The sequence below is a fragment of the Lucilia sericata genome, unplaced genomic scaffold (assembly GCF_015586225.1).
Source record: "Lucilia sericata isolate MDLA Ls3-8-SP2 unplaced genomic scaffold, ASM1558622v1 Contig000048F_arrow, whole genome shotgun sequence".
Classification (NCBI taxonomy): domain Eukaryota; kingdom Metazoa; phylum Arthropoda; class Insecta; order Diptera; family Calliphoridae; genus Lucilia; species Lucilia sericata.
The window spans coordinates 139,174-151,772 of record NW_023994085.1 but is presented as its reverse complement, the minus strand read 5'-3'; the positions used below and the strand labels follow the sequence as shown (position 1 = coordinate 151,772).

The window sequence follows — 12,599 nt, the reverse complement described above, 5'->3', positions numbered from 1 at the left end:
TATCTAGTTTTTGGGTAAAACGAGATTTTTATAAAGAAAAACAAAATTTTAGTAAAAAAAACTAGATTTTTAAACAAAATGCGGTAATTTTAGCGAAAAAATTAAAATTTTTGATGAAAATAGTTTTGGTAGAAAAATCTGAGTTTTTGGTAAAAATAAATTTTTTTTTTTTTTTTTTGATGGAAAACTACTTTTTAGTGAAAAAAAAGTGTTTTTGATGAATAAACAAATTGGGTGAAAAATTAATTTTTAATAAAAAAGTAAAGATTTTAGATAAAAAACGAGTTTTTAGTGAAAAAGCGTATTTTTGATTAAAAAAGTAGTTTTTGGTGAAAAAATTATTTTTGATTGAAAAACTAGTTTTTGGTGAAAAAATTATTTTTAATAAAAAAAAAACATATTTCTAAACGCAAACTAAAATAACGAATATATTCCTTATTTTTCTTTACAACAATTTTAGAACTCCTCAATATATACAATAAGAAAATACAAACCGTTTTAAAAACGGATCTGTGCAATTCCCCAAACAGAGGCTTTAGTTAAATAATTCCAAAAACAAATACAACAAAAATCTTTTAAAACTAAAATGCAACTTCTAGAAGATGAATGTAAAAATTTCACACAACAACAACAACAAACAAATGTGACACAAGTTAAACAGCAGACATCCAGTGCAACACAATACAAAATGGATAAATTCTATCCACCAAAACCGAAAATCAACGCATTTAATGAGTTGTTCACTTGTTATTTGTGTCAAGGTTACATGATAAATCCCACAACTATAGATGTTTGCGCTCATACCTGTAAGTAGTCCGGCCTTTAAAAACCAAATAATTTTAATAAAAATTTCCTTAAAACTACTCCAAATATAACAACCATTATTTGTCTAAATTGTTATTCTAAATAGATTGTCGCAGTTGTATAGCACGGCATTTGGCTGTCGAATGCTATTGTCCGCAGTGTGGCAAACCCATTACCACTGCGAATCTTCAAGCCGATGATGTTTTGCGTTCGATTATATATAAACTGGTACCTGGTCTCTATCAAAAGGAACGCGAACGTTTAGTGCAATTTGTAAATAGTAAGAAAAATGAGGGAAAACTTATAGGGGCCACAGAACAGAGCTTAAATGAATTGCTGGAGAGTGATGATGAGCTATTCTCACCTACCGATCCCATTAGTTTGTCACTTGAATTTCATCCGGTGTTGGCGGAACAGTGTCCCGAAGGTTCAGTGCCACCAGTACGCTATTTGCAATGTCCGGCTAGTGTTAAAGTGCAGCATTTGAAACGGTTTTTATGCTCGAAATTCGAAATAGATCCCTGTAATCGTCGGGTGGGCATCGATATCATTTACGAGGATGAGGTTCTACCCAGTGATTTTACTTTAATGGATGTTGGCTACTGTTATAAATGGCAAAGGGTAAGTTTCTTTAGCCTTAATTTAATATCGAAATTAAACTTTATAAATTAATAATTTGTAAAATTTAAAAATTTTGTGTTACACTCTACAATTTGCCTTTATTCTTTCCCTTTCTTTGATTTCTTTAGCATGCACCCTTAAAACTTACTTATAGAATTCTCATATATGATGAAGATACAAACTCGAATTCCGATAATAGTTTCATATCAGAAGATAAAGTTTTAGATAAATCTCCTAAATCTTGTTTAGAAAAATCACCATCGGCGACTTTAAATTCTAGCAAAACGGTTTCATTTGCTGAAAATAAAACACAGATCAACGTGAATGGTGATAAAGAGCAAGCGAAAGCTAACATTCTCTCATCACCCACCACATCATCTCCTACCCAGCTGACCAAAGTAAAATCTTCGAAATCTTCTTCGAACAAACACTCAACGTCACATGCCACATCATCAAGCCTAGAAGTACCTGTAAAAGTAACAATATCACGCAAACCAACGGATAGTAAAAAATCGGTTTCAAAAAAATCATCGTCCGCAGATGATTTTGCAATGCCCACCACTACCAGTGATTTTAAGAGTTTACGTAGCAATGATATACGTTTTTGTGATTATGCTATAACATCATCCACCACAAACACCAGCTATTCCAATACCCATACCACTTTGGCTAATAACTCCGTACAATCCACAAAAAAAGAAAAGCCACTGGCCATCAAGGAGGAGAAACCGTCAAAATGTGATATTGTAGTAAGTATTCCTCACAATCAAATGCAGGAGGAATGGGAATCGAAACCTTTGTCTCAGCTAAAGACAGCTAGTAAAAAGTCTCCGAATTCTTCGGCAACAGAAATGGCTGCTGCCGCTCCACCACCCACCAAGAAAGTTCGAAATGTACCAAAACTCAAAATTGAATTGAATAGTTTAAAAACGAAATTAATAGAAAAACCTAAATCGGCTGATATACGTTTGGATACATTAATGTTGAAACAACATCGTCCACGTAAATTCTCACTAGATGAACCTCAACCCGTAGTGGATAAGGTAGATTTGGAGACGTATGTTAAACAAATTGGTTTGAAACCCATAGAAGTACAAACAACCAGTACACTGGAGACTCCCGATAAATTCACACCAAATGCCTCGCCCATGTCCTCAAGCTCATCTACCACCTCCTCTTCTACGGGTAATTTTAATTTTAACTGTAGTGCAGATATTACCTCCTCCTCGTCGTCTTCTTCGCACAAGAAACGCAAGAAAAAACATTCCAAAGATTCTCGCGAATCCAAGGATTCGAAAAGAAAGAAAATGCATGCCGAAATATCATCTCATTCGGCAGAGGAGAGTTTAAAAATGAAAGTTAAACTAACACCTTCCATAAATTTAAAGTCCTTAAAATTGGAGAGTAAAAAGTCACCACCTTTTAGTATGGAGCGCATAGCAGATCCTTTGGCCTTTGAGAAGCCCAAATCTCCCAGCAGTAAAAACGACTTTGAAAAATCCAAGTCACCCGAAAGTAAAAGCCATGAACGTTCAAAGGACAAATCGAAGCCTCGTTCTTCTGAAAGCAAAAAATCTAAATCTTTGGATGGCAAATTATCCCAAGACAGCAAAAAATTAAAAGATTTAGCGAAATCTAAACCTTTGGAAATCAAAATAGCTTTAAGTAATACCACCAGTAAGCCATTAACAAAAGAGTTCGATGATGATGAGGATTTGATAATACCTGATTCAACTTCTTTAGGCTTAAGCAAATCGTTATCATCTATAAAGGAAACAACGTTGCCACACTCTCCTCCATTGCCGCCAAGTTTATTTAAAACCACACCTCTGACCTTTTCGACTTTCTCTCCCAATGTAACGACTGTGGCCAAGCCTAAACCAGTTGCAATGCCAAAAGATTCTAAAGATAAGCCAAAAACTCCTCATATGAAACCAATAGCTCCTAAACCCATAGCTGCAAAGCCAGTCACACCACCAACATCATCATCAACGTCAACAGCATCATTTAAAACGCCACACTTTGTAGTTCCTAATCCTCCACGTTTTATGGCCTCAAACACAACAAAGTTCCTTTCAACACCAACCTCAATCGCCAGTGCGGCTAACAAGCACATGGGTAATCTACTCAAAAGGTCCATTTCATTAGATGACAACAAAAACTCAGGACCTCTAAACAAGCAGCAGAGATTAGAAAAGCCCAATCAAATTACAGTTAGTGCCTACGGCAGTAACCTACACATGACCAAAGTTGAAATACCAGCCACACCAACATCCTCCACGGCAAAGGCCACATATGAAATTCCTCTGTACTCTCCACTCTCCGCCTCCTACAATCCAAAATGTTCATTTAGCGTAAACTCCACGACCGCAGCGGCTAAAAGTACAACAAAGTCTACATTACAAAACCCAATGACCTCCAGTGCAACACCAGTTCCAACAGCCAAACACACGTTCACCGCAAATACTGCGGCAGCCAACAAAACCGATATGGAAGTTAAAAAAGCCACAACTAATGATATTAAGCCTTCTGCCACCACGGCCAATAATAACAACAAAACAAAACCTACGTTAACAACATCAATGACAACTTTAATGGGCCCACCTATGCCAATGCACAAGTTGAACTCTAGTTTAACTGTGGTACCCACAGCAGTGAAGTCACCTCCTCTCAGTACTGTCCTGCCATTTGCCTCCACATCATCGTCATCCTCCTCATCCTCATTAAACTTAACACCAACAGCTCAACACCATACTCCTATGTTGAATACAGCTTACCTCTCTTCACCACTCTCCATGGTGAATTACCGACAGAGTAAGGTTCTCTTGGCTCATGTCAAACCAACGAATTTACCAGAAATGAAAATAGAAAAAACAACTTCAACTACAACTGCAGTAGCGGCTGCAGCTGCAGCAGCGACAACAGTAGCTGCCACAGCAACAGCGACAACAAAAACACCAGTAGCCACAACAAATGGGTTGGCAACAGAAAAAGCTAAAAGTAGTCTAAGACAATTTAGATTACCCTCTAGGGAATCAGGCCAAGATATACTGGATTTATCAGCCTCAACAAAAACCTCCACAAATGGTGTGACGGAAAAGCAAGCTTTCAAAGCAACAACAACCCCCATACCCACCAATACAACTACAGCAACCACATCAGGCAGTACCCTGGAAATGGCTTTAAATAAAATCAAACAAAATATGACCAGCACCACCACTACTACAAACTCCCCTAACAGCAACTCGGCAAATGCTATGGATCATGTTATTAAAAAACAGGAACTGCTTTCACCCATTTCCGATGATTTGCAAAACTTGCATTTACTGTCGGAATCAGCTACAGCCAGAGAGAAAATTGCCATTAGTACATCGACCACGACCACCTCCTCGTCAACGTCTTTGTATGAAAAGGCGAAAATAACCCAGAATTCTTTGGTCAGACAACAAAACGCCTCAGTGCGTAATATACCAAATCCTTCGGCATTGGCTTTTCGCAATCAACAGCCAGCCACAATCATTCCACCCATGGTCACTATTGCTGCCGGTTTGGCAACATCTCTCACCGACCTCGATAAACCTCTACTTTTGAAAACACCTTCACCACCTAAATCACCTCACTCACCCAACTGTTCTACCTCCTCGACTTCACCTTCACGCAATGCCAGCAAAAAACATCCTTCCATCGATCAAGTGGCAGCCAGTTTAAATCAGCGGGCCTCAGCGGCAGCAGAAGCCAAAGCCAAACACAACGATGAAACATCCTTGGTAACATCCACTTCATCTTCGCTGGCGGATAAGTTGGAAAGCAAGAAAGAAATAAAACAAGAAACTACAGAAATACCAGCACAAAGTGAGGCGGCAAGTGCTGCTCAACCTTCGTCTACGGTTAGTTCGTGTCCCCTTAGTGTGAATGTGCTTGACATTAAAAAGGAACCCGAAGAGAAGATGGAGGAAGTGTCTGAAATAAAACCGGCTTTTATGAATGCAACCACTAAGAAGACCTCAATGGTTGAAAATTTAGTGACATCGGTGATTAATGTGTCAACGTCCACATCTACTCTATTAACCGCTGGTACGGCTGCTGGTTTTTGAAGGAGTTATTAAAGGTAAGTAGATAGATTAAGGGGTGTATTAGTAGTGGGGATTTTACTGGAGGCACAAAAATATTTCACTGAAATCGAAAATCTGCAATCATTTCAATACCGGGGTCAAAGGTTACACTTTGAATTTTTAATTAAAACACATACATAAATAGTACCGATTTGTACTTATCGGGGGATTTTGATTGAAATTTAGAAATATATATTTACTGATACGACATTTTTTCGGAAGGAAAAATAATTGACGCCTTCATAACCATAAAGATCCGAAAATATGTTGGAACAATTTTTGAATATTCCATTCTTTTAACAAAAAGAAAAAATTAAAAAAAAAAAATCAAAATTTAAAAAATAAATTGAGCTACAATCCGAATCTGTATCTCGTTTCTGTAATTTTCTCGAATCGAGAAAAAACTTAAAATATAATAGTCTTCCAGTTTTTAACAGTGTGACTCTGATTATTTTTAAACTGTACTCATTAAAATTTAATAAGAAATTTTTAAATTGTATTCACCCCGTTGTGTTAACACAACGGGAGCGGAATTAAGTGGACCCATGTGAGCCACTTATATTCACCCTGTTTTACACAAGATGATCATGAATTTTTCGACAGATTTTCTCGATGCGAGAATTACAGAAATGGGGCACTGATCTCAAAATAATTGTTTCCAATTTTAGGTTAAGATATCTCAAAGAATGCATTATATAGAATAGAGTTTTAGACTTAATTTTGAAGCCATTGCATAGGACTTTCTAATGACATAACTCTGTTCTGTTATAAGGACTCAAATATGGCCATAAACGTATTCTTTTTTTAAAAAAATTATGAGGTCAGGTTCAGATTTCGCGCAGCAGTCGGTTTGTTATTTAAAGTTTTCATTCTTTAGCTTTACATTCCATTAAATTAATTCCCAAGACAGTTCATTTCTTATCGAAGTTAATTCAATTGAAACATGTGTGTATATATGCCATGGGCGAGACTTGTACAAGTCTAATCACTTTAATCATGTCGATTCATGGTTTGTCAATTTATTTTAATAACAGTTTCTTTTGTTCTCTTTCTCCTTCATTTATTACAGTTACTGTCTGTTACTTCTACTGAAAGTTCTACTCTGGTAATTCTCCTCTAAACAACAACTAAAATACCCACTCGATCGATGTTTTCATGCTTTGCTTATGTTATATGGAATCAATGTTGAAACTAACCGTGTGTAACCCCCACCAGGCATCATCTGAAGATGCATAATAATAACATAAACAAAAATTATTGCAACGATAATTTTGCAAATAAATTCCCACAGCATATTGACATCAGACAGATAGATATGCTAAAATAAGCTGAAAAAAAATAAGAAAATTATGGGAACGAAAAAAGAAGATAAAACAATAGTGTGTATGAAAGAAAAATAGCATCATTATTATTAAAATTAAATAAAGAAATACAAAAAGAAACAGAAGAGAGTTGAAAACAAAAACGCAAATTTACCTTAATGACGGCATAAATATGGAAAAACGGAATTTTTGTCAGACAATTTCATCACATCAAGCAACTACGGGCATAAGCTCAACAACAGCAGTAAATTGCCCGGAGAGTAAATAATTGCAATCAAAGAATGGTTTTAATGGTAAGAATTTAAACTAAAATTTTCCAAAAAAAGAAGATTGAAAGTGCAATAGAAAAAATCATTTAAAATGGTTTTTTAACATATTCGTAAATACACACACACACACACAAATTAGTAAATAACTAAACTTATTCGTATCAATAAATGTAAATAAATTTGTCAAATTTATCAATAATACTTTACCTATACGAGGGCAGTTTAAAAATGTCTTTCAAAATTTTAATTTTATTTAACATTTAGCCAATAATTTGGTTTATGACAATAGTTTTATCAAGTTTAAAACATCATTGGTCACATATTAACATCTCGCAAGTTCTTAAACTACTTGAGTAGAACCAAAGAATAGTTAATACATAGAATGTGCGTACATGAAAAGATTTCAATGTCGGGTCGTAATATTCTTTGGTATAACTAAGATTTTATCTGGCATCATCATTACCACTTTGGGCAAAAAATTTCAGTTAGCAGTTGTCATTATGTAACCATATGTTTTAAAAAACTAAAAACCAAAAAAACATTTTTATACCGCCTTCGTATAAAATGTAAATGCAATAATAAATACAATCAATATTCATTTAGTATGTGCACACACTTATCTACATACAACATCATATGGCATATTAACCCCACACATACAACTTATCCATACATAAATACATACAGTGTCTCTCATAATTCTAATATATTGGAACTTAAGCCCATTTTTATAATACTAGGATCAACTATTTTCGAGGAAATTTTCTGGTATTTATTATTTTAGATATCAGTTTTATACATTTTAAGTTTTCAATGTGTTGTGGAAGTGTACAACACCAAAACATGCCTCGAAGAAACACCATTCAAAACAGTAAAATAATTATTTTTATATACCAATGGCCTCCATGCTGCATTGCACGATATCATTATGATCTAACTCAAAAATGTTGATATGTGTTTAAATATTATTTACTATGATCAAATTAAAACCAAAATTTTGGACTTACAGTGTTATTGTAACGGGCAACATAAGCGTGAAAGTTACGAGTAGTAAAAACTGAAATCTACTATACAGGATGACGTTTTGTTAAGGCATGTTTTGGGGTTGTATACCGCTATAATATATTGAAAATTTGAAATATATTAGTGCCAATATGTACATGAATATACACTAGACAACTTTGTCGGAAAATATAGTCCCTAGAGATACGAAAAGGGACTTAGGATCCAAATAATTCAATTAGAAACTGAAAAACGATACCAAATATACATCTTGGAACGTTTAAGTACAGATCCTTATAACAAAAAATATTATTTTTAGATACCCTATGGGTTCTATTAAATTCCAATGTTAAATTTTTGGTTTTATCTCTGGAAAAGGGTGAAAACATTACAAATATAGCCAAAAATCGCCATTTTAATGATATTACATGAAAAGAGGGCACAAATCCCCCAAAATTGTGGACCAAATGGGTCAAAAATATATCCATGCGGTTGATAGTAACCCCTTAAAACAATATTGAGCATAAAACCATGCGATTCTAGAATATGTGTATCGTATAATATGATCATATATGAAATACAGGAAAAATTCGCATACTTTTGTGAAGTAGTTTTATGGACTATTAAAAAAAAAAAGCACAACTAATTTATGTAAATAGAAAGTTTTCAAATTTAAGGGGCGTGATATCAAAACTAAGGACTATCTAGACAATATAACAAATTAATTTATTTATTTTCAACAAAAAATATATTATTAAATTTGGTTTCTTTTCATAGTTAACCCAAATTCGAATATTTATGAGAGACACTGTATTTACCAAACGAGAAAAACATTTATAAAATTGAAAAAAAGAGAAATTGTAATAATGATAATGAAAATAAAATTCTATAGAGTAAATTTTTAAATGCAGTTAATCACAGTAAATTGAGTTGAAAAAAAAAAAAACGTTGTATTGCTGGTAGTGGCGTTTTTATATAGAATACATGAAAGTAAAGAGAAAAAGGAAAAAACAACAACAATATATATATTTACATAGCTTACATACATAGTTAATAAACATACCGACACTTACAATTACCATGGTGTACTCTATAACTACTACATAGTGGGTGTTTTGTTTATTTTCCCTTGCACAAGTACTTAATATTTGTGTTGTTGTTGGTGTAATATAATTTTAATTTTTTTTTTTTAATTTGTACTACTGTCTCTGTGTTGTTGTAAAATTTTTGTTGCTATTTAAACAGTTCGTTAAAATTTTCTATACGAATTTTTTTGTTTCGCCTTGTTACGAAGCATTTTTGTTGAGTCTGTGCGAAATGTTGTTGTGTTCACATTTGCCATGTAGTTAAAACACAGTGGGTTGAAATTAGATGATTTTTTAGAAAAAATATATTTTTCTTTCTATATTCTTTTTCTAAAGAGAGAATTCTCTTGGGAATTAATTCAATGAATTCACTCTAATTTAAAAGACAAGTTGAATATATTCGAATGCTTTCTAAAGCTGGAGGTCCACACCACGCGTTCTACGTTCTTCGCATTGTACGCCGCTGTCAAAAAGTAGAATCAGTGTTGTTGTGTGCTACAAGTTACAAAAACTCGACGAGTAGAATACTTAAAGTAGATCTACTTTCTACGTGTGTAAGCGTCATAAGCGGCGCACGAACATTGACAATTTATCAATTTTAATAAACTAAAACGAGTTAAATTTTGAAAATATAAATAGAAACTTAATACCAAGCGAAGTTCTTATAAATAAAGCAACAAATTGACGCTTAAGAAGCGTAGCATGTAACTTGATGCAATGCTTTGACGCGAAAACGCGTAGTGTGAACCTCCAGCTTTACTCTCTTCAAACTTTTCGCGCTTTACAAGCTGCAGGTTACACAACACACGTCATTTTCATCTTTCTTTTAATGTTTTTTTAAGATTATTACTGTCAAAATTTTTGTTTATATTTTAATATTGATTTCTTTCATTGTTGGTGAAAATTCTTATTCTACACAAAACAAAATACAACTCTGATCAGCTGCCGACGCGTTAAAAGTTTAAAGTTGCTGAACCTTTCGCGGCAGACGTGTTATAAACTACAGTGTGTAACTTGTTTAATTAATATACACTATTTCAACTTCTTTTGACAGAAGCCTATAACGCTTGTTGTTTACTTCCACCTTAAAGTCCCAGAACTAAGGAAAACTCTGAGATTTATTAAAAATGTTTAAATTTCAATAACTACTACATGTTAATGACTTGTACTTACTCAACAACTTACTTATCACTACTACATACAGTCTGCATTACTTATAAGGAGTCTAGTAATGACTGAAATTAATAAAAACTAATAGCAAACACAGTGAACGTATCCTCATAGGCTATTTGCTTCTCTCAAAAACAAAACTACTTATCAAACTCCTTATTTATAGGCGATCGTAGTAACTACTTACCTATTTGTAAGCGAGCACATTAAGTACTAGCCTCCCCTGTCATTAGCGTGTTAAAATAATGAATTAAAATGCTATTGTTTAAGTAAATTTAATTCCTTGCTTTTCACTGAAAGTTTTTGCTGGGTAGTTAACAAAATTTGTCATATTTATAAAGAATTTTTAACAAATAGGTATTTTCTTTTAAAAATTTCTAAGAAAGAAACAAAATTTTTTCCAATTTATCTTTCCTTTGACCCATTGTGCTAATGGATGTCGTGTCTAAAATGTATTATGAAAATTTAATTAACATATTTATTGGATTGATTTGTTTACAAACACTGATTTCAATGATTTCTAAAATGAAAAATAAGAAAAAAACAAACTACAAAATACTCTACAAAAGTATTTGAAATATTTGTGGAATATGCAAACACAAAACGTGTAACAATAGTATCTCGTTCCACAATCTTCCATAGTATTATTGTATTATTTGAATATTTTTGTTGTTTTTTTTTGACGTCATTAAAATCATCAACAACATCTTTTAAATCAGCAACAAAAACTACAACAACAAAAGATTCAGAAAATAAAAGTTCCACTACCAACATTCATCCATCCATCCATCGAAGCATTCATCCACTACTGGCAAAATCCATACATAAACAAAAACAAAATAAATGTTGATTCGATATCCATCCACCAAGCTGTCGTCACAGCCACTTGTGGTATAGATATGAACATTTTTATAAACATTTTTTTGTTGTTTTTTTTTTTCATTATTTTTGCTTTTTTTTTTTGTTTTTGAATTTTGTTTTTACACTCTTACATACCAATGTTTATTTGTTTATGTGTAAAATAGTGGAGAAAAAAAGAATGACGAGAGGAAGAGTGTAGAAAAGTAGGAAATTGTATGGAGAGTAGAAGAAGCAGAAGAAGAAAAAAATAAAACAAAAATAAATGAAATGAAATGACGTGACGTTTCGTGATGTGCGTGACGTGGTTTCCACCCGTTTTGAGGTTGTTTTCTTATTATTACTTGTTTTTTTTTGTACTTTTCAACTTTTTTACGTTACTTTTTTGTTTGTTATAACTTCAAGATTTTATTTATTTTATTTGTAATGGAAAAATAGTAGAAAATTAACATAAAGAGAAGTAAAATTATAAACTAAAGTAAATGTAAGAGAAAAATAAACTAAAAAAATATTACAATAAATGAAATAGAATTTCATTAAGATATTCATTAAATATATAAAATAAACAATTAAAACGTATTTATAATATCGATGTATAGTATGTAGGCAACCCTGTATAGAAAAACAACATAATTTTGTAAATATTTAATATCTTAAAAAAATAACAATAATTACTATTAATTTATAAAACTGTTTTAATTTTTTTAAGCTAATTTTAAAAATCTGGAAAGTTGCAATTTTGTTAGTTTCAAACTCTCTCTTAAACTTTAGACCAAAATATCTAGATTCTAGTTATAAAATTTAACTATAAACTGTAAATTTCTTTAAAAAAAAACTATGTTTTTCAAAATGTATGTATTATATAAAAAATTTGTTTAAGTTTTAACAAAATTTGTTTATTAATTTTAATAATTTAAATATTATTTAAAAACTCTCCACCATAACTACTATATATTTATAATTAATTAAATCAGCACAAGGCTATTTACAACAATAACAATAATATTAATAATACAAAATTAAAAAAAAACAATTCACAGTTTTAAACTTTTTAAGCACAATTTATGTTGTATGTAACTTAATTAAAAAAAAAAAACTCTAAAACTTAATTTAAATAAAATATTTAAACAAATAAATACACAAAACCAACTTAGTAAATCTTTAGACTTAAAAACAATATACAAAATTAATAACAGAAAATCAAATATAATTTAGATGTTTAAATTTAATGAAAAACAAAACTAAAGTATGGCATCATTTGACATGTTATTCTTTAGAAAAAAAAAAATACAGTTATCGATATTTAACACAAATAAAAACAAAATTAAAATACAAAATAAATAAACATTTGTTGTT

At 32.1% G+C, this 12,599-nt stretch overlaps 1 protein-coding gene across 2 annotated transcripts in view; it reads left to right on the top strand.

The window, feature by feature from the left end:
- LOC119615934 (protein suppressor 2 of zeste) overlaps window positions 1–6,784 on the top strand; it is an 84,964-nt gene extending 78,180 nt beyond the window's left edge. For both annotated transcript variants that reach the window (XM_037971989.1, XM_037971988.1), the window contains exons 2-5: window positions 461–806; window positions 911–1,425; window positions 1,554–5,533; window positions 6,607–6,784. In XM_037971989.1, coding sequence (XP_037827917.1) covers window positions 587–806; window positions 911–1,425; window positions 1,554–5,519 — 4,701 coding nt within the window. In that variant the 5' untranslated portion in view covers window positions 461–586 and the 3' untranslated portion in view covers window positions 5,520–5,533; window positions 6,607–6,784. The remainder of the gene's footprint in view (window positions 1–460; window positions 807–910; window positions 1,426–1,553; window positions 5,534–6,606) is intronic.
- Window positions 6,785–12,599: the final 5,815 nt, after the last annotated feature.